Source organism: Globicephala melas, chromosome X (assembly GCF_963455315.2).
Source record: "Globicephala melas chromosome X, mGloMel1.2, whole genome shotgun sequence".
In the NCBI taxonomy this organism is placed as follows: Eukaryota; Metazoa; Chordata; class Mammalia; order Artiodactyla; family Delphinidae; genus Globicephala; species Globicephala melas.
The window spans coordinates 97,317,543-97,338,928 of NC_083335.1; the positions used below are offsets into that span (position 1 = coordinate 97,317,543).

At 36.1% G+C, this 21,386-nt stretch overlaps 1 protein-coding gene across 1 annotated transcript in view; it reads left to right on the top strand.

Annotated features, from left to right (window-relative positions):
* Positions 1-352: 352 nt before the first annotated feature.
* DMD (dystrophin) overlaps positions 353-21,386 on the top strand; it is a 2,243,521-nt gene continuing 2,222,487 nt past the window's right edge. The window contains exon 1 of the mRNA XM_060293058.2: positions 353-461. Within this exon, the coding sequence (XP_060149041.1) occupies positions 455-461 (7 nt within the window). The 5' untranslated portion in view covers positions 353-454. The remainder of the gene's footprint in view (positions 462-21,386) is intronic.

Consider the following 21,386-nt stretch of genomic DNA (forward strand, 5'->3'; position numbering starts at 1 on the left):
TATTTTTGGTATAGTTAGGAAAATAAGCCAGAGGCTTTGCCATACAGAGGAACGAATAGATACTGAAAGAAATTTGCAGATCCACTGCTTTTTAGGCAGGAAGAATGCTCATTAAATGCAGAACGCTGCTCCGGCTCATGTGTTTGCTCTGAGGTGTAGGTTTTGTTCGACTGACGTATCAGATAGTCAGAGTGGTTACCACACCGACGTTGTAGCAGCTGCATAATAAATGACTGAGAGAATCATGTTAGGCATGCCCACCTAACCTAACTTGAATCATGCGAAAGGGGAGCTGTTGGAATTCAAATAGACTTTCTGGTTCCCAGCAGTCGGCAGTAATAGAATGCTTTCAGGAAGATGACAGAATCAGGAGAAAGATGCTGTTTTGCACTATCTTGATTTGTTACAGCAGCCAACTTATTGGCATGATGGAGTGACAGGAAAAACAGCTGGCATGGAAGGTAGGATTATTAAAGCTATTACATCATTATGAATACAATTAGAAGCTGACCATGACAAAGCATATGTTTGAACAAGCAGCTGTTGGTAGCTGGGGTTTGTTGCCGAGCTCTCCAAACTCTGCAAACAGTGTTGCTTTTACAGAATGGATTTTAAAATTTCCTTGTGCTGCGTTACATTTTGCGGGAGGGAGTGCTTGACTCCAACCTCAGGGAAACCCTTCTGGGATAGAAATCAGTGTTGGAAGATTTTAGAATAAAGTATTTTTCAAGAGTCTAGGTTTCTTCAGGTAGATGATGATGGGGCCGAGGTGGGGGGAGGATCTATGGGGAAATCTACCCCAGATCAGTTACATGCTATTTAGTTACAAGGACTGTTGGATTTATTGGCATATTCAGACATTGAGAAAAATGAGAATGTATAGAATGTTTGGATAGGTTGAAAACTGTTACACTTGGTTTCTGTTTTATAAGGAGTTTGGCTGTCAGTTTTTTCTCCTCATTCATTTCTAGATTTTGACATTTATTCAGTCATTCTGCATTATATGAAGAAAATACATCAATATCTCCTGCAGGGTTTTTCAACAACTCTAGCATCTGTTTCAGCTATTGAACTGTATTCACGTTTTGCCAAGTTGATGTCGACCCAGCTGGTCTATCATTTCTCGCTTGATTACTGCTCTTAATTTCTCTGTATCAGCTTGTTTCGGATAGGGCTTTGAAAGCTGTTAATGAAAAATGACAGAAAATGATAAATTATTGAAAATTGGAGCATTTATTTATTTAATTAGTTTGGAACCTTAATGAGTTTTGTCTTGTATTCTTTCTTGACTGCGTACAATTTTTAGAACCCTTTTGCTGTTTTGCAATATTTCTTTCCCTTACAGTCAGTGGATTATACTTATAGTACTTTTAAACAAATGGAGCATGAGCCTGGGCTGAATTAGCCTCCAAAAATAAAGTTTTGGGGAAAAGGGGAACAATTTAAGCTTTTTGTAGAAACTATCCATTGTTTCCATATTCTGTCTTCATACGCTGTCATAGAGATCTGTCAGTGAGTATATATTGGACCAAACATATTGAAATAATTTTTATCACCACTAGGGTAACAAGAAAATAAAACATTCAGAGCTGTTTTAACAAGTAATTGCTTCAAACAGATGTCCAATAATACAGAAATAGATTTTCCTAAGTATGAAAAGAATGATTGTTAACTGTCCATATGATAGAGAATCTTTCAGCTCTATGCCCAGTTTCCCCAGTAACCTGAGTAGCTAAATGATCCAAGTTAATGGACTATCGTGTATGAACATCTAATATGACCTTTCAGTGTACACAATATTGCTTATATGTTCTGTACCTTTTCTGTAGTAATAGTCAGTAATAGTAATAGTCAGTCTGGTCAAGGAACACTACTGGCTGTTATGTAACTTTTTTCCCTGAATGTTAGTCCATGTTTTTCAATTACGTGTTCCTCTTAGAAAGAGTGACTTAAAACAACATGTATTTAAATATCAGTGAATAATTAGAAACTGATGGGCTTGGGTTCATAACTTCTGTTTTGAAAAATAGAGATTTAAATGAGTACTTTTTAACCTTGAAGCATACATGACTGTGGTTGAATATGTAATTCATAATTCATACATACAGCAGGAAAGAAAATAGTTTCCTAGATGTATAGTTTTAGCTGGAAACATCTTTAAAAATAATGTGATTCAGGCAACCTCATTATTTCCTGTTAATACTTTGGAGTGCTGTATGTGTTTGGTACAGTCTGTTAAGGACTTCTTTAATCTTTGAGAACTCAGAGACTAACAGAATTTGGCACCCAAATGATAGAGGGTTATTTCTTGGTTGGTTGACAAAAATCAGCTGTATCTAAACTCTTGTTTAAAACACAGTTCTTTTCTGTCAGTTTTATTTCTCAACTTTTTATAACCATTGTAAGTGACAGTTCAAGTCTGGAAAAACTCTTTTACATCTTTAGTAGGACTCTCCTTTTGTGAATTGTCTCCTGTGAGAAAAATGTGAGCTTCCTGCTAACCTTACACTCCTGTTACCATAGTTACTTTAAAAAGAAGGTTTTCCTTTCAATGAAGATAGTGTAATTTAAATCAGCCACTGGACTCCCCAGACCGTGTTTTTTTGTTTGTCGTTCAGACTGCCTCGTTTGTGATTAAGAAGTGCTTTGTATTTGATTCCACTGATGAATGAAGAGGACAGACACTAGGTGGCACCAGCTGTTGATTATTAATGAAATCTTAGAGGCTTTGGGCCGCACACCTGAAGAGCAGGCGTCCCTTTATTTATAAATGCATTTGTGAGAGCTGGAAATTATTGCTGACCTTTCTGGCTGTGGAACAAAATTGGCGTGCACGGTGATGAGAACATGTGAAGTTGCCAAATCCTCAGTTGCTTAGTTCTGTGTTTTCTGAAGAGATTCAGGGGAAAAAAAAGAAAAACATAAAAATAGAAATAGTATGTGAAAGAGAGGTGGGACAAATGAAATATAAATGTTTAACTATTTTTAAAATATGAAATTTATGTATAAATCTGTGTTTTTCCCAATTCTCTACAAACCCAGATTGTTTTTTTCTAAGGCATTTATACTACAAAAGCAAAGATAGCAACTATTTGCTTCTTTTAGGTAAAAATCTTATTGAGCAACATTATTTTTTTAATCAAGAATGTTCCTTAGTTCTCCTTTAATGATAATCTTGTCTAATGAAAATTCCCACTTGTGTTGGATTGGCCTGCCTTCAGATGTACTGCTCTTCGTCTAGAAAGATGAGCAGGGTGAGACACTGTCAGTTAAGAAATGTGCTTCGAAGTGTTTTTCCTGAGAAGCTTGCTCCTTCCTTTTATTCTCCAATTCTCAGGTTGTCTATATTTTAAGAACGAAAAAGCAAACACAAAGAAACCACATAAGTGCGTGCATACTTCTGAAAAAAAGAATCAAACTGTTTAAAAAGAGAACACCATGACAGTATTTTAAATTGGTCCTGGAGTTAACAAACTAAAATGGAAACGGAGAAAAGTGGGGAGAGTAAACAACTGTCCCTATTGGAATATTTTTTGGAAAATATTTTCCAAATATTTTTGGATATTTTGGAATATTTTCCCCTCATTGGGAATAGCTGAGAATTCCTAAGGAAGATGGGATGATTTAGAATGAGGGGAAAGGCAATACAGGCTGTAATCCTCCAAGGTTCTATGAAACAGTAGGTAATATGGCTAGTTATTTTGATTATACCATAGAGTTTTTTGAAGACTTTTATGATGTAGTCAGGATGGAGAAATATTTGCTATTTGATGTGTCTGGTAGATTAATTACCTTGATAAATTATTCTGTATTGGCCTATCAATTAATGAATCATTGTAAACCAGGAAGGGGGGCTCTCACAGGACTATGATATAATTCTATCCAACTGGATCTATCTGACTTGCAACTAATCTCTCATAGTGTGACCTGTAATTCTGACTTTGGCCCTTTGGCCTGTGAAATACTAATATCCAAAAGAAGAAGAAACATCAAAATAGCTTGTCCAACTGAGAAAGAAAAGAAATGCATTGAAGTATTATGTACCAAAGGATTATGATCATCTAGAAAACTTGATGACACCAGAAAGATAACATTTTAAGAGGAATAACATCCTGCACTAAAGTTTAAAAATCATTGCAACAAGTATGGTATGTGAGAGAGTTAAAGCTTAGCAACCATTCATTGAAAAAGACATTGATTTTTGTTGGCCATATTTCAGTGTCAGTCACAGTCTCATATGACATCAAAACAAAATAAAAGTAATATTAGACATTTATCCTTTCTGGAAGGAAACAAAAAAAAGAAAGAGAGAACAAAGTTGAGAAGGAACTTTTTTAGAGGCATACCATGGTCTAAGAGGAACTTTAACACCTCAGAGTGTTCAGTGGGAAAAAAAATGCCTGGATGGTTGGTGAAGTGTGCTAGAAACCACAACAGTTGAGGGGCCTTGAAGGTTCTAGAAAAGGGAAAAATTGAAGAGTGCTTGAAGGAAAAAGAATAAAGAAAAATTAGACCAGTTTCAAATATCAGATGAGCTACAGTGTAGAAGAGGGGTTAGACTCATTTTTACCTCTCTCGTACTGAAGAAAAAAATATTATTTCAATAATTGTATAAGCAGAGAATTGACTACTCTGAGATACTGCACTCCTTGTTCCTGAAGTGTTCATTGCTGGGAGTGCAGTTCCTGCATTAAAGAGAATTTGAAGAAGAAGATGTCTGAGATAATTTCTAATTTTAAGAACCTTTGAGTCTAGTCACAGCTTACAAAAAAATATTTCCCTTTTCAGCGATTCCTTTGAGCGTCTCTAGTACTCTATTGGCGCCCTCCATGCCAGTAATTATGACCCATGTGCCATGGCTCTTTCTGTCTAGCCAGCTAACAATGGTTTCTGTATTTCTAAATGGTTTTTTAAAAAGATGAATAATATTTTGTGACATAAAAATTATATGAAATTTTGATTTAAGTGAATATTAATAAAGTTTTATTGGCAGCATATCTGTTTACAGATTGTCTCTGGCTGTTTTCATGCTAGCACAGCAGTTAAGTGGTGGTGACAGAGACCATATTTATTATCTGGCCCTTCCTAGTAGTAAAAGTTTGCTGACCTCATCTCTAGTCTGTCAGAGGACTTTGCTTTTTGCTCATTGAATCAAGTGTCTAGAGCAAGCGAGGTCACCATTAAATATCAGCTGAAGACCATAAACAGAAGTTGTGATCACCCATAATATGTAAGCACTACAGACTTTGCAAAGTGGTCCAGGTATACAGCTTAGGAGTTAATGATGGGGCCATTGTGGCAGTTAATCTGTTAAGAGATTTTACTTGCTGAGAAATGTCTGTTTATTATGTCTATAAGAAAACTTGAGATCTCTGAATTCTGTAATATGTGCTTTGCCTAAGTCCATTGATCTCGCTGAACTTACCTACTTGCTAAGATTAAGTTATTTTTATTGTTACTGTTCAATTATTGTGATTTTGGTAGACTTACAGAAAGTACAGAGTCAGTGGAAAACAAGTGAAGTCAGTGGGAATTACTTCCTGCAGCTACTTTTTCTCTCTTTGTAGGTCTATAGTCTTTCTAAGCGGCTTTTGTATTACAGTGATCTGGAGAGGTGCACACCTTTTTAAATAGATGAGGGTGTTCTTGATCAAAATATGGTCTGGAGGGGATCAAAGAATATCAAAATAAAAATATATGCACTGCACTATAAAACAACAGTTGAGGCTGTTAGTAAATGGTTGATAAGACATGCTAGAGTTAAAAGTTAGCAATGAAATAGTTCTGAGCTATTTTCCTGAACATGTGGATACAAGGGAATTTTTTTTTTCAAATCATGTGAGAAACTGTAATTAGATTCTAAGCATAAATTTAAGAGATTCTGGGTTTACCATCATAAATGACAATCTCCATAATTCCATGATTGTGAAACTAAAATCCCTGCCTTTTTTCTAGGGAGGGATATCATTGCTGTTCATTGGTAGCACTGGAAATTCCTATAAAACCCATAGGATTCTTATTTTATTTCCATGAGGATGTTACTGAGCAGCTATCTTATGATGCCTGTCTCTATGGTAACAGATACAAGGCTTAAGGGTCTGAAGGAAATTCTTCCTATTGGTTTAGGAATATGGAGCAATGAGGGAGACTCACTGAGGAAGAGGATAAAGCTGAAGGAAGGTAAAAGAGGCAACTGTGAGAAATTTTCATGAGGGAGGTGTTTTGTGTGTGAAAATAATTTCATTTCCTCTTAATCTATCTCAGAATGAAGTAAAAACCAACGTGTAAGTAAAGTTTCTAAAAAAATTCTCAAAAAGTATTATTTTCAACCATCCAGTCAATTTTTTGCTGTTGCAGTCACACAGATCTTTCCCTTAGGTAGCTTACTTTTCACTATGCAGAGAAAGATTGCTTCTTGCCTGAAATTGACAAGAGGAGGGCCCTACCTTTGGCAAATTTAGTTTTTGTTATTGCTATCAGAGATCTTGATCTTTTAAAGGACTTTCTTTTTCTTGATTCCAAGGGTAAGAATATTGAGCTCTACTTGGCATTGCTCATAATCACTGAGCTTCTCAGGAAATGATGAAAGTACACTGTTTCTCCAAGACATTCTTTTTAAATCTATTTCTATTAGAGACCAGTAATAAGTATAACAGGCATACTGCTTCTTTGACAATTAAGCATTTTTTAGAATGTGTTGGGTAAGATTTTGTATTTTTACCTGTTTTACTTTGTGTCTCTTATTAAAATAATAAAATCAAACAAAACCCCCCAAATGTTTAAAAATACTTGATTTTCTATTTCACTTTTCCTTTTCTTTAAGTTTAGAAAATAAGAAATCACCATGTTTAAATTTTTTTAAGAAGGAGACAAATGTGACTCTCCCTTTGATTTAAAGTATGTATTCAAGATGTTATCGCATAGCAAAAAGCATATAAAATATTTGTGCAATTTGTATGTCCTTTAGGAAAATGTCAGACTCAGAGGGGAGAGAAAGCTGTCTTACCGTGAAGCTCTTACTGTAGTTTCAACATTAAGGCAGGTGTTGGTCTTTCATTTATCCTGATGTCTTCATATAATATTATGTTGGGGTCAAATGCAAAAGAAAAACAAAATAATGGCAAGTGAGCAGAAACTCGTAACTTGATGAAAGAAAATTAAGATTTTGGGGGGAAAATCTTAATGAAAATAAATACATGTCAAATGATATTTATAAGATCAAATTAAATATTTACTTGTTTATTATTCACTGGTCATAGTGCTTAAAGCTTTAAAGGATTTAAGTCTTTTTATGCTTTATTTTCTGCCCTCAAGAAATTTATAGATTCTCTATGTAGATATAACTTTCCAGAAATTTAATCCACTCTGTATAGATATTAATAAAAGATAAGACATCGTCTTCAGGACTTGTTCACACTGTCTTTAAATTAAATGAAAAAATAAAGTTAGCTGTAATGTTGCAGTGCCTTCTTTGGTAATTTTGGAAAATAAATTTTTTGGAAGAAAACCTTGTTTATTACTGAGTCCATTTTGAACCATTAACAGTAATTGCAATATAAAGTGAGGTTTCTGAATAAAGCAAGGCTACTTTAAATATTAAACATATATACTGGTTTTGGAAACCTGACTTCAATTTTAAAAGTATGACATTCCTAGCATGTATCTAACATGACTGGCCTTCAAAGAACTTATTTTCTTTGGCTTTGGGCTTACATAGTCCGGAGTGCACTGCAGGGCATAAGCAAATGGGTAAGAAGATGGTCTAGACAAAAGTACTGTGGGAAGTAAAGATAGGAAATAAGCTTCTGGACAAAGGTTTATACAGGAAGTGGGGGATGGCTGAACCAGAAGCTTAGGTGGTAGGCAGAAACTAATCAGTATTCACATACACTTGAGGATAAATGGTGCTTCTCACCATTTCCAAAGAAATATTGTCATTACCTGGCAATCCGGAGATGAATAAAAAGAACTAAGAAGTAGGGAAAATAGATTTATCAGAATCTATCTGCTCTGGTCATAACATTGTTAGAACTGATTGCAATGTTCCAAGGATAAAACCTGATGAGGACCATCATATTCTCATTTTGCTAGCACAGATCTCCGTTTGACATATTATGGGTGGAATTATGCATTACAGCAACAATAAACTGCATTATGGAAAGTGACGCTAATGTTAACCTGAAATTTTATGGGTTTTAGGCAAGTTGTGGGATTTATTTATGTTCTGTGACAAGTGTGAAAAGGAGGAAATTGAGTAAAAGCCTGCCTGTTATGGAAATGCTAATAATATAGTGAGTAGGAATCTCAGGTTCATCTCCCTTTGGCTGCTGACCTATTCATAGATGGGCTCTGATGGCCCTGGTGGTTCTAAGAGACAGAGCCCGTTTCTCCATTGCGTCATCCAGAACAGGATCAAAGCCCACCAACTGAAGTGACAGGTTGTTTCTGCTGTTTTCCATTCATCCAACAAATACGTGTTGATAAATCCCAACTGTCAGGATCTGTGCTAGAGCAAGATGACTCAGATACGATCCCTGAGGAATTGAGAGCTGAATGTGCGTTATGTGAATGAAGACAGGAAAATATCTACAGTGTACCAGAAGACAGCAGCAGCTGTGACTCCAGAGAGAAAAGCCAGCTAGGGAATGAGCTAGAGGCTTCCAGGGTTCCTAGTTTGAGTGATCTGAAAGAACTGCAAGTCTATGAAAGAGCAAAATGATAGCTGAGGAGAAAGACTGCAGATGCAGTGAGAAAAAGATTAGTAATTCAAAGTAAAGGGGAAAGTAACTTACTTGAAGTTTCACTTGAAATAAGGAGAAGTCTGCCTACAAGCCATTGCTCATTTTCATTGAAATCATACCTAGCAGGAAGAGGTTTAGAGTGTAGTCAGTTTCAGACAATGAGATTGAACATTTTTAATCCTACATGAGTGTGACCATGAAAACTATGTTTCAGGAGGATTTAGGGGAAAAAAAATATCTCTCTTGGTAGTTTATGTACATTATCCTTGAAAACTCATTCCTATGCTATCTTTAGAGAAATTATCATATTGTTTTATCTCAGTATGTATCTATCTTTAATTAGAAGCTATCTGAAAACGGTTCACCTATGTTTAATTAAATTAATCACAGAATTAGACCTCAGATTACACAGGAGGGCTAAAAGGATGACATTTTATATATGATGGGCCTATTGCTACATAGACCCATAATATGAGGAAATTGTGTTAGATAATCACAAAGGTTTCATCCAACTTCAAAAGCATCTAGCATTGGGCTTCCCTGGTGGCGCAGTGGTTGAGAGTCCGCCTACTGATGCAGGGAACACGGGTTCGTGCCCCGGTCCGGGAAGATCCCACATGCCGCGGAGCGGCTGGGCCCGTGAGCCGTGGCCGCTGAGCCTGCGCCGGAGCCTGTGCTCCGCAACGGGAGAGGCCACAACAGTGAGAGGCCCGCGTACTGCAAAAAAAAAAAAAAAAAGCATTCAGAATTAATTGGTCTTCAGCGTCACCCCTGACTCCTAGGAACTTAAGAAGACATAGGTTTACATTTTAATTTGGAAGAAAGGTAAGCAGGATATTTTCTTTAACACTTGAATGGTCTAGAAAGTCTTTCTCCCTCTCTCCTCCTCCCCCTTCCCCCTCCCCCTCCTTCCTTCCCCCTTCCCCCCATTACCTCTTCCCTTTCTTGTTTCCCCTCGCCCCTTCATACCTATATAGATGTGTATGTTTGCATGCAGGCATGTATGTATATCTGTTTCTGTCTCTATCTGACTTTCTGAAGTAATTTATATATATAGGGTAAAGGCACATTCATTATTGGAGTAATTTTCTTTTGTAGATAAAAGCAGTTCTGTCTGGCTTAGTTTGCAAAATTTCTTTATCAAAATATAACAAAAACATTTAAAAGTGCACAAATCAATAAGTGTACAACTTAATGAATTTTCAGAGTTAGTACCTCCCAGTGATTACTCAAAAGAAGAAAAAGAGTAGCACCAGTATCCCGAAACCCCAATCGTACCCCTTCTGAGTCAGTACTTCCTCAAAGATAAACACCACACTGACCTCTCTAACACACCATAGATTAGGAGATGCCATTTCTGAAATTTATATAGTTGGGAATATACAGTATGTACTCCTTTGTGTCTGACTTCTTTTTCTCAACATTATTTTTATGAAATCCATCAATTTTATTGCTTTCAGTTGGGGCTGAATCATTTTCAGTGCTGTGTAGTATGCCATTGTATGGATATGCCACAATTCACTTACTTACCCCCATTTGCTCTTAGTGAACATGTGGATTGATTCTGTTTGGGGGCTCTAAAAACAATATTACTCTGAACATTCTTGTACATTTTACACATGTACATGCACCTCTGTTAAGTGAATACCAAAAAGTGGAATTTCTTGGTCACAGAATAACCAAGCACCACCTTTAGTTGAGAAAACCAAATTTATTTTTTAATGTAGGTAAACAACCTTACTTAATCACTGCCATCAGTATATGAAAGTTCTGGATATTGTTGCCAGTGCTTAGTATTATCAGTGTTTAATTTTAGCCATCTGGCTGTTGTTCTGTACTGTCTTATTGTGGTTTTCATTTCCATTCTTTTCAAATGACTAATGAGTTGGAGAACCCTTTTATACATTTGTTGGTCATGTGGATGTTAGCTTTAGTAAGGAGCCTGTTCTAGCCTCATGCTTATTTTTCCGTTGAGTGTCATCTGTTTTTTATTGATTTGTAGGATTCTTTATTTTTTCTGGAAATGACCATTTTACATGTTCATTATATGTACTGCAAACATCTAAGGATATATATTCTATACAAGCATAGAATTTGAAGCCCAGAGACCATTAAAGAATACATAGTCCAGTGTCTTAGTTTGACAGATGAAGAAACTGAGACCTATAGAGAGATAGTCACTTGCTTAAGACCTCTTCTAGTTAGTAGAAAGACGAGAAATAGAAGTGGAAATAGTCTCCGAATTCTGACAGTAATGACTTTATTAAAACATGGAGAATCTTTACAAATATCATATGATATCACTTATATATCAAATCTAAAAAAAGACTACAAATGGACTTATCTACAAAACAGAAATAGAGTTACAGGTGTAGAAAATAAAATTATGGTTACCAGGGGATGGGGGGGATAAATTGGAAGACTGGGATTGACACATACACACTACTATATATAAAATAGATAACTAATAAGGAACTACCATATAGCACAGGGAACTCTACTCAATACTTTGTAATGGCCTATATGGAAAAAGCTGAAAAAGGGTGGATATATGTATAACAGATTCACTGTGCTGTACACCTGAAACTAACACAACATTGTAAATCAACTATACCCCAATAAAAATTACAAAAAAAAAAAAAAGAACAAACATAAGAAAAATGGAGAGTCCTTAGCCCCTTCTAATATGGTGACTGAAACTCCTTGTCTGTCTGGGAAGGCTAAGCAAGGCAATGCATGACATAGTTATTGTAACAGCAAATACAGAGTGATGCATGATTAATCTCATTGATGCTCTGAACAAAAATATCCCCATCTATTCATCTGTTTTATAGTATGGCCCTGCAAAATTTCAACTTGTATTTTTCTTTGGGTATTAGATTTTATTTTTTCCTCTTCTATAGCTTTATTATTGCATTCAGCTTTTCATATTTATTCCCATTACTTCTATCTTCCCATTCTACATTTGGTTCAAATTCAAGAAAGTCCATTTTTTTCTATAGCAGATTAGTAGGAATGTTAATTTTCTAATATTGTCATCAAACAGGAGCAAATTTAGGTTACAGGACATACTTGCTAATATAATAATAATACCGACTATTTACAGAATTTTTTTTACATTCTAGATGCAGTATGAGGTAATTTTCATGGATTGTTTTAGATAGAATTTTGAACAAGCCCCCAAATGTTTTATTATCTCTATTTCGTTGATCTAGAACCTGAGCCTCAGTGAGTTTAAGCTACTTGTGAGACAGCTAGAAATTGAACCAGATTTATCAGATTTCAAACATCATACTTTTTCATGACCCCACTCTACCTGCTTGGAAGAAAACAGATTTAACAATAGAGATTTAGGTCACTATCTGCTTTTAGTGCTTCTGCCGTAGGTCTTGGGGATGTTTCTGTGTTCTAATCTCATTAAATCATTACATTTTTTGTGTCCTTTTTTAAAGTGGTAATCAGAGAAGTGCTTTTTTTGGCATTGACTGTAGTTACTTTATTGACTAAACTGCATTCTTGATAGTGTAGCTTTTACTAGAGTGCAACCTACATACTGACAGGTAAGTTTGTATCCAGGGACAAGACTGTAGTGGAATGTTCTTTTAGTAAGGAACCAGGTGTATTATGAGTCTTTGATTTCAATTCTGTCTAGCGATTTATTCTAGGATCTGATTACTTCTCACCTAGATTTTAGTTTCAAATATTTATCCTTCCTGTTCATGAAAGAGCTTTTCCACAGATGCCTGAAAAATCAATGTGCTTCTATTGTCTTGCTTCTTGTCATTGGCCAGAGGGAGTTCCCCCTGCCACACCTCCCTACCTTCATGCAAAGCAGATACACACTAGTGTCTCCATCTAGAAATTTAAATCCACATGCATTACCTAGCATGTTATTTTTTTCTTAAGGAGTGAGAGAAGCACTTTTAAACTATATATATATATATATATATATATATATATATATATATATAGTTTAATTTTTTTTTCTTTTTTTTTTTTTTGCGGTATGCGGACCTCTCACTGTTGTGGCCTCTCCCGTTGGCGGTGCACAGGCTCTGGACGCGCAGGCTCAGCGGCCATGGCTCACGGGCCCAGCCGCTCCGCGGCATGTGGGATCTTCCCGGACCGGGGCATGAGCCCGTGTCCCCTGCATCGGCAGGCGGACTCTCAACCACTGCGCCACCAGGGAAGCCCATATTGTTTAAATTTATAGTCGTTTCACTGTGTCTGAACATACGGGAATGCCTTTAAACCAAGGATCTCTAATTCATAGGCATTTGGTAAAAAAATAATTCCTTAAAGGTAGAGAACTTTACAGTTAACAGAGCACTTTCATGTTTATTTTATTCATATAACAACCATGTGAGGTAACCTAGGTAAGAAGTATTATTTCTTCTTTATTCATATCCATGTCTATTTGTATCTTAAATTTCTTTTAGCTCTGCCATCTGCTTTCCATACCACCTGCCATTCCCTGCCTCAGCTCAGATCCCTGTAGCTCACTTTGAATACCACAATAGCTTCCCAGCTTACCCGTGGCCTTGCTTCTCTCCAGTTTACCCCTCACATGGCTGCTAGACCCATATCTCTCAAAAGCCAAATTTAATATGTCACTCCCCTGTTTAAATCTACAGGTGGCTCCCCATTGTTTCAGGATATAATTCAAATAAGTTGTATGGAAGAAAAGACCCTTTACAATATTTTCCATGCCTTGTTCTCAACTCTAATATTTCACCCACCATCGGAATGCCTTACCCCAGCTATATAAACAGTTCTCTGAATGTAACACACTTCCCTGACATGCGCCCTAGGTCATGTTAACCCCACATACTTATTTCTTGCATCTCTTATAATCCTCCAAGATAATGTAGATGGTGCCTTTTCCTCATCTTTGGATAAATCATGTACCCCTGTGTATACTCCTGTGGCAGTCTCCTCATACCTGTGTCAACACTTAACTTTCTGTGCTATCTTTTTGGGTTATTTGTTTACTTACAGATTGTTGGTACCTGAGGATTGTGGTTTCTCCTTTCATGTCTTACCCCTTGCATGGTGCCAGTGGAAAGAGTGACTCAAATTTTACTTTAGGTTTTAATGAGTTACACAGCTGGAGGTAGCAAGATGGTCTTTGAGTCCTATGGTAGCATCATTTGCATTGCATCCTTCTTCCTGCCAATGTGACTAACCATAGTACATGAATAATAGATTTTCAAGATCCCTGTGTATTTAGTTTCTGGAAATGAGCTGAGCCAAGTTACAGTTTGGGGGTATTTTGTAGGGGTAGAAGTTGGGATACTTACTTACGATAGTATAGTAATTACCCTACGTGTTAGAAATCTATAGAACACAGTACTTTAAAGCATTATTTCCTTTGTGATTTACAGATTGCCTCCCCCTGAGGTCTTAATTCATTCAAATTATCCACTGAGATAATAATAAAAATTTAATGGATGATCAGGTAAAATCATAGAAGAGTAAAATGGCAGTTAAGTTTATGAGGTAAACACATTCAGGCATATTGGTAAAGTAAAACACTGAAAATGTGCTCATTTTTCTCTCCTTCCATCACTAATAGAAAGTAGTGAACTTCACCTATCAGCCAATTGTGCTATGCATCATGGTCATTGTCTAGCATCTCTGAGAGTAAAAATGTATATCTAATTCCCACTAATCCCCACTGAGTTTTCATTAGAAAATGAGAACTACATTCTAAAGTATTTGAGGTTGTAAAGTAGGGGACATGCAATGCCAGCAATAGGAGATGGTGTGATTGCTTTACAGCCTAAACCTCAGGTCTGCATATGGAGAGTCTTCCATATCACAGGTTCCCTGCAGCTGCAAAGAGAGTAAGAATTCATTGGATGTACCCAGTGATATTGGATGTTTACACTCCACTTGCTCCAATACACAGCTTTGTGATATTAGAGAATTAATAAAGAAGTGAACTATTTAGTTATTTTATAAACTCAAGTCATCTTGGTGGAGAGAAAAACTCAAAGATGTGTAAAGCAAATTGTTTTCAAAATTTAGCCTTTCTTTAAAATCACAATTCTCTTGGACAGGAAGCCACATGCCAGGAGTTGTGCATATTTATTTATTTTGATGCTTTTCTTAGAGATTCTACTCATTCTTTATTGATATTATATACAGTCCTTCTTCTTATACATCATGGAATTTAGCACACTGTATTTAAAAATCACATTGAGGCTGACAGAATTCAGGTGTATACATTACAGTATTTATTAGGGAATGAAACAATCATTTGTAGCATTATAGTAGCCAAAGCAGGTGATACAGTTTATTACATTATTTATTTAAGAAAATCAAATATTGTGGCTACATTTACAAAACATTGTAATCATGGTGATACTTGTTGCATAGTTTATAGATAAATATATTGACCTTGGGTTACAACAGTGGGTTGGGTAAGTTAAGGGACAGTATAACCATAATTTCTACTGAGAATGCATTCAAAACCAAAAATTGCATATTAAAGGAACATATTATAGGTGATTGCTTGTTTTCCTTTTCCTTTTCCTTTTCCCTTTGAGAAAATAATGCCTTCTTTATATTCATCTGCGCCCAGATGAATCAAGGGAAAATCTTTACAGTCTTTAGTGTATCAAAGATAGAGAATAAATGTCTAAAGTATGTGGGAAAAGTGAAATTGCTGGTCATAAGACCAATGACCTCCATCATTGTGTCAGCCAATGTGATGTCAACCAATATGGGACACATCAGTAGTGAATCCATGTAAAAACCTTTTGCAAGCAGATGGATTTGCTGATATTTAAATTGATTGAAGAAGGATTTCATTTTTATCAGAAACATATTTCAATTGTAAAATGCACTGAAGGTTGAGAAAGTTCATATGCATTAAGGCTCATTCTAATATAACTACAATGTTGTAATTAAATAATAATAATTAGCTAACATGATAAGAATAATTTAAGTCTATAAAAATTTGATTCAAAGTACACTATTATTTCAACTGAATTGAAAGTTTATTTCAGTCAGTTGAAAGGAATTAAAGTGACGTACTTGTAAGAACACATGAACAATTACTACACTGCTGTAACCGATGGTCTTCATGCCTTCCCCTCTATTCTGGAAAATCACCACTCCTGAATATGCCTACAACTCACTACAGTTTGATTCTTTGCCTCATGATTTCCATTTGCTTTTGGCCCAGTTGAAGGTGTCCCGGAGGTGTCTGTCAGGTGAGACAACTCGGTCTCCTAGAGGTCCCAAGTGGTACTAAACCTCAGTCGATCACAGTGACAACACGCTTATCAATTCACATTGTACTGGCTTCATTCTCTTTTCAGCCTAAATCACTCTTTTACTGTGCTTCCTGGAATCATCTCTAAAATAATTTATTTCCACTCAAATCCTTTTCTCAGGGTCTACTTCTGGGGAAACCCAACCCAAGAGAGCATATTTTATTATCAATAATTTTGCCTCTAATTTAATTTTTCATCCTTTTTTAGTCAAAGAAATGTATTCCAGGAAATTATAAGGACAATTATCAAATGGTACATTGGTTTGGGAGTTAATGGAAAGGATTTAAAAAATGCCATCACACCATGTATAGTTGCTTAATAGTGGTTTCCAAGAGTACTATGACAAACTTAGAGACTGTGTTTGTCGAGACCTAGTGGGTCTCGACATATATGCCATTATTTAATGCCATATATACCCAGCGTGTATGCGATAGTGATGGAAACAAATGTGCCATATTTTTTTACCATCTCCAGAATAGACTAGATCAGATTTTATGTTTTTTTAAATATACCCAATACTTTCTTTGAACGAGGTTTTATGTGATAGGTCGACAGAAAAGGAATGAATTGAAAAGGTAGGCATTCTGAATGAAAAGTGAGAGGGGAAATGGACTCAACTCTCAGCTACTCCTTCTTCCACCTTATATCCCTATAGGCATAACTATCAGTACCCTTAGAATTTGAAATAAAAGCCATCATATTAGAAAATATCTATGGTTACTTCCAACTCTAAGTCATAAATCTAGAGATGAGCTTCGTTACCTACTTAACCACTACCAAGAAATAGCTGACAGGTAACTTTAAATTAGTAATGCTTGTGTATACCAAGCAAGGCTGAGTATAGAAATTTATTCAGCAGCACACATTTTCCTAGCCAGTATTGAAAGTAGCACAATTAGATACATAATTAGGAAACTTCATTTGCTAACCTGTTAACTGCCAGTTGTCTTGGGCTGTGGTGGAAGCCAGCATCAAAATGTAAACAGCACCTTAGTTTTGGGAAGGAGAAGCTCAATTCATAGCCAGGCATGTGTTTTGGCTAAGTGGCTTTGTGCTTGGTTTAGCATAACACTTGGTAAAGGGGGGAAAACATGTAAGTATTGCTGTAGTAAAAATAATGCTGATAAAGATAGGATGTCTGAGACCATTGTGGGGGGAAAAAACTACATAGGACATTACTAAAGCCTAAATTTTCTTAGAGATGATAGTCTAGCCACCAAGCCCCATTTTGCCATTGAAAGATTTCTTAGGAATTCAACCATCATACTGCATCAGGACAGATAATATTATAACTCATTATAGCATAGTGATACTGATTTACGTTAGAGCAATTTACACATTAAAGCTATTTTTATCCCTCCTGTTCCTTTTTTTTAACTTGTTAAAATTTTATTTCATTATTTTTAATTTAATTTAATTTATTTATTGGCTGCATTGGGTCTTCGTTGCTGGGCGCCGGCTTTCTTTGGTTGCGGCGAGCGGGGGCTACTCTTCATTGTGGTGCGCAGGCTTCTCATTGCGGTAGCTTCTCTTGTGGAGCACAGGCTCTAGAGCGCAGGCTCAGTAGTTGTGGGACACGGGCTTAGTTGCTCCGTGGCATGTGGGATCTTGCTGGATCAGGGATCAAACCTGTATCCCCTGCATTGGCAGGTGGATTCTTAACCACTGCGCCACCAGGGAAGTCCCACATCCCTCCTGTTTTGAATAAAGCATGGAGGTATATTCTTAGTTGACTTGTTTTTCACATTTCATTATGTTTATCTACTTCAGCCATCATTCACTTAATGTTTTTATTGGGTATATACTACATAGAAGGTCTTATGCTGAGCACTGAGACCGATAGAAAGATTAATCAGAAATAATTTGTACCTTCAAGAAGCTTACAGTGGTTATGGGAGAAAAGTCACTCTGAGAATATATGACTATTACTAGATACATCCACTCCACTCCTTCCCCCCAACCCTCTTACTCCTCTTGTAGCTGTTGCCCCTAAAGTCATAGTAAAATGAAACATCAGTATAGGAAACGGTATAGAATTTATAAAGGCAGTAATTTTGTAGTATCACCAGCACATGGTATCTATTGTGCCACCGTAATCAGGTCATGTCCCTGTTGGTTCACGTCTGACTTGGAGAAAAGCTTTCACTGAGACTTTATAAACGAATAATAGGGCTCCTATTATTGCCCTGCATGACTGTTTACATGTCTCTGTACAATATCATGACACCTGCTAGGGAGGATCCTGATGCTACCATGGACAATTCTGGATGGTTTTCAGTTCCATACAGGCTTTGAAATGACCTCTCACCCATTCATCAAAAATTATAGCTCACTATGTTTACATATGGAAAACTGTGAAATATGTGTTTTCTTACCTTTCCAATTCTAGATTATTGTTCATGGAGGGCCTATAACTGACTCCAAGCAATGCTATATCCTCTCCTTAACGGGAGTATTATGATGTAATTAGCTGGGAAAATTGAAAGGATGAAAGAAACCATTCTGAAAGTATCTACCCATTGAAGTAAACTTGTTCAGTTTTGATAGAGGGAAAAAGTTAAAAGTTTTCTTACCTGAGTACAGGTCCCATTTTCTTATAATATTTGTCTTCCCTGTGATTCAGTCTGTTCTGTCTGTGATGATGGTGAAGGTGATAATGATGATGATTCCTCATAGTGGATAACTATAATAGCAGGTAGAATGTAGTAAGTGCTAAAAGAGAATGGCAGATAAATCTTATGAGAGTTCAGAACAAGGTGCACATGACCTGGATTTTTTTTTTGCTGCCTCTCTATGCATTTTCAGACACATCCTCTGTGTGTGTGTGTGTGTGTGTGTGTGTGCGCGCGCGTGCGCGTGTGTGTGTAGGGAGGGGGATTCAACTCAACTCAATGGAGTTTTGTGTCATATTCCTATATACATTATGCTAATGACTCTGTTCATTAATACTTGCCTTCCTTTTTCTGATTATGGGTGCATTGATATTGATTCTTTTTGATATTTCTCACTGAGAAATAACAGTCACTGAATAACACACTGTAAGTCAAACTGGGAAAATATATTAGAAGTGTTCTGTGGATAACATGAAAGTGTTATGGGGAGACTTCTTAGATTTTGAAAGAGAATAAGGTCGTTTCTCTAATTCTCGAGGGAATGTAATCATTAAGACTGGGGAAGTAGATGTGTAAGTATCTATTTTTAAAGTTTCTAACACTATTTGTAAAACTTTTGAACTTTTAAATTTTAAATCATATAATCAAAAAATGCAGATATAAAGACCAAAATAAAATAGTTGTTTGAGCAGAACAATTGTGTGTAGAGAACTTTACTTCTCTGGATACAGTTTTCCTTAATTCATTCAGTCATATGTACACCAGTCAATTCATTCATCCATTCCTTAATATATACATAATCTATATATCTAACATAAACATATTGGTTGAACCATATTAAATGGCTGATATTGGACCATTTTGACCTAAAAATGGTAATTTCTAACTAATAGCTCTACTATTAAAGTGCTGAGTAAATGGAGCGAGAGGTACTGCACTGGCACCATATCATTCTACTTAATCAGCACATTAAGACCAAGATATGTGAAATGAAATGAAAGTTTTGGAAAATAGATGATGCTTTTGTAATATAAAATGTATACGCTTCCCTACTGAAATCAGAAAAGGGAAAAAGTTCTTTTCTGTAGCAGCCCTATTAATCCCATGTGATCTTTATACTATTAGTAATGGACTGGATTGTGAAGAAATAGACAACTAGAGAGTTAACTGGGGATATAAATTTTTCTATATTTAATCAAATTTACCTAACTCTAAATCAAATAAATTTGACTAAAATAAGGCAGACTCCTTTCCTACTGAGACAGTGTACTCTATTAAGTGCTGTGTCTGCCTGGACAACATGATGATTAATTTTGCAAATGCTACTTAGTATGCATTTCAACTGACAGGCTAATGGAAGGGGGGGATTGATGTAAAATATAACTTTTAACTTGAGAAGTAAAAACTGTTTCTACTTTTTTTTTTTTTTTTTTTTGCGGTACGCGGGCCTCTCACTGCTGTGGCCTCTCCCGTTGCGGAGCACAGGCTCCGGACGCGCAGGCTCAGCGGCCATGGCTCACAGGCCCAGCTGCTCTGCGGCATGTGGGATCCTCCCGGACCGGGGCACGAACCCGTGTCCACTGCATCGGCAGGCGGACTCTTAACCACTGAGCCACCAGGGAAGCCCCTGTTTCTACTTTAATCATCCATTTATAATACAGTTAAATAGCACATGTCTTAAATTGTATATGTAAGCTGTTAGAGTATCTAGGAATCTGAATCAAGGGAATTACTAGTTTACCAGGCCATATTTGGCAGAAATATTACTGTACAGGAAATTTATCTTAAAACACTGCTATTTTTATAACATTGTACACATGAAACTTACAATGTTATAAACCAATGTTACCTCAATAAAAAGAAATTTAAACAAATTTTTAAAAAAACTATTTTCTAAAATGTAAGAGTTGGAGTAAAATAAGAATGAAATTCTTAGTTTATGTTTTAGAAAAATGTTACAGTATTTGCACTGTGAAAGAATTTTATCTATGATAATATACACTTAATGATTAAAATCTAAAGACTTCCTTTGGCCAGTCTTATAGATTGTGGATTCTGGTAAAGGAGCAGTATAACTGCTTTAAGAGCAATTAGAGCTCTTAACCTCTTCAAATCAGTATTGATATTTATTTTTAATAGTGAGGTTCAGCACCATTTGTAGAAAGAAGAAAAATCTCAAAACATATGCATTAGTTATTTTTTCCACGATTGCTAAAAGGAGATTTGTTGAAATTACTGTTAAAACCATTGGACAATGCAGGTGTGTAGTCAAAAGCAAGTCATGTTAAGCTGAATAAAAAAGCAACGTGACTTTTATTCATTGGAAAAAAGGGTAGGTATTTGTACCGTAGGTACGATTTTAAGCTACTCTTATTTTTTTTTACTATTAATATCTTATTTATCTAAGAGTGAATTGTTAAAAGCTTAGGAACATATAAGAAATTTCCTGAAAAAGCATCACTACAGTACCATGGCCAGCTTTCTAAATGTGAGAATACTTTATTTTTCTGAGAATGTGAAGGATGCCAGAGGACATATAAATGAGAAAAACCATGAATGGAAACTGGTTTGCATCTCAAGATAGAATTCATTTGAATTTTTAAAATATTTTGAAGTTTCCATGGACGCTTACTGGTCTTTCATAGATGTATTTCTGTGAAAGTAGCCCAGTGTTTACATAGCCCAATATTAGGGGTTTTTTCGCCCCCTTTTACAAGGTTGTGTATGTGTGTATGCAAGTGTGTGCATGT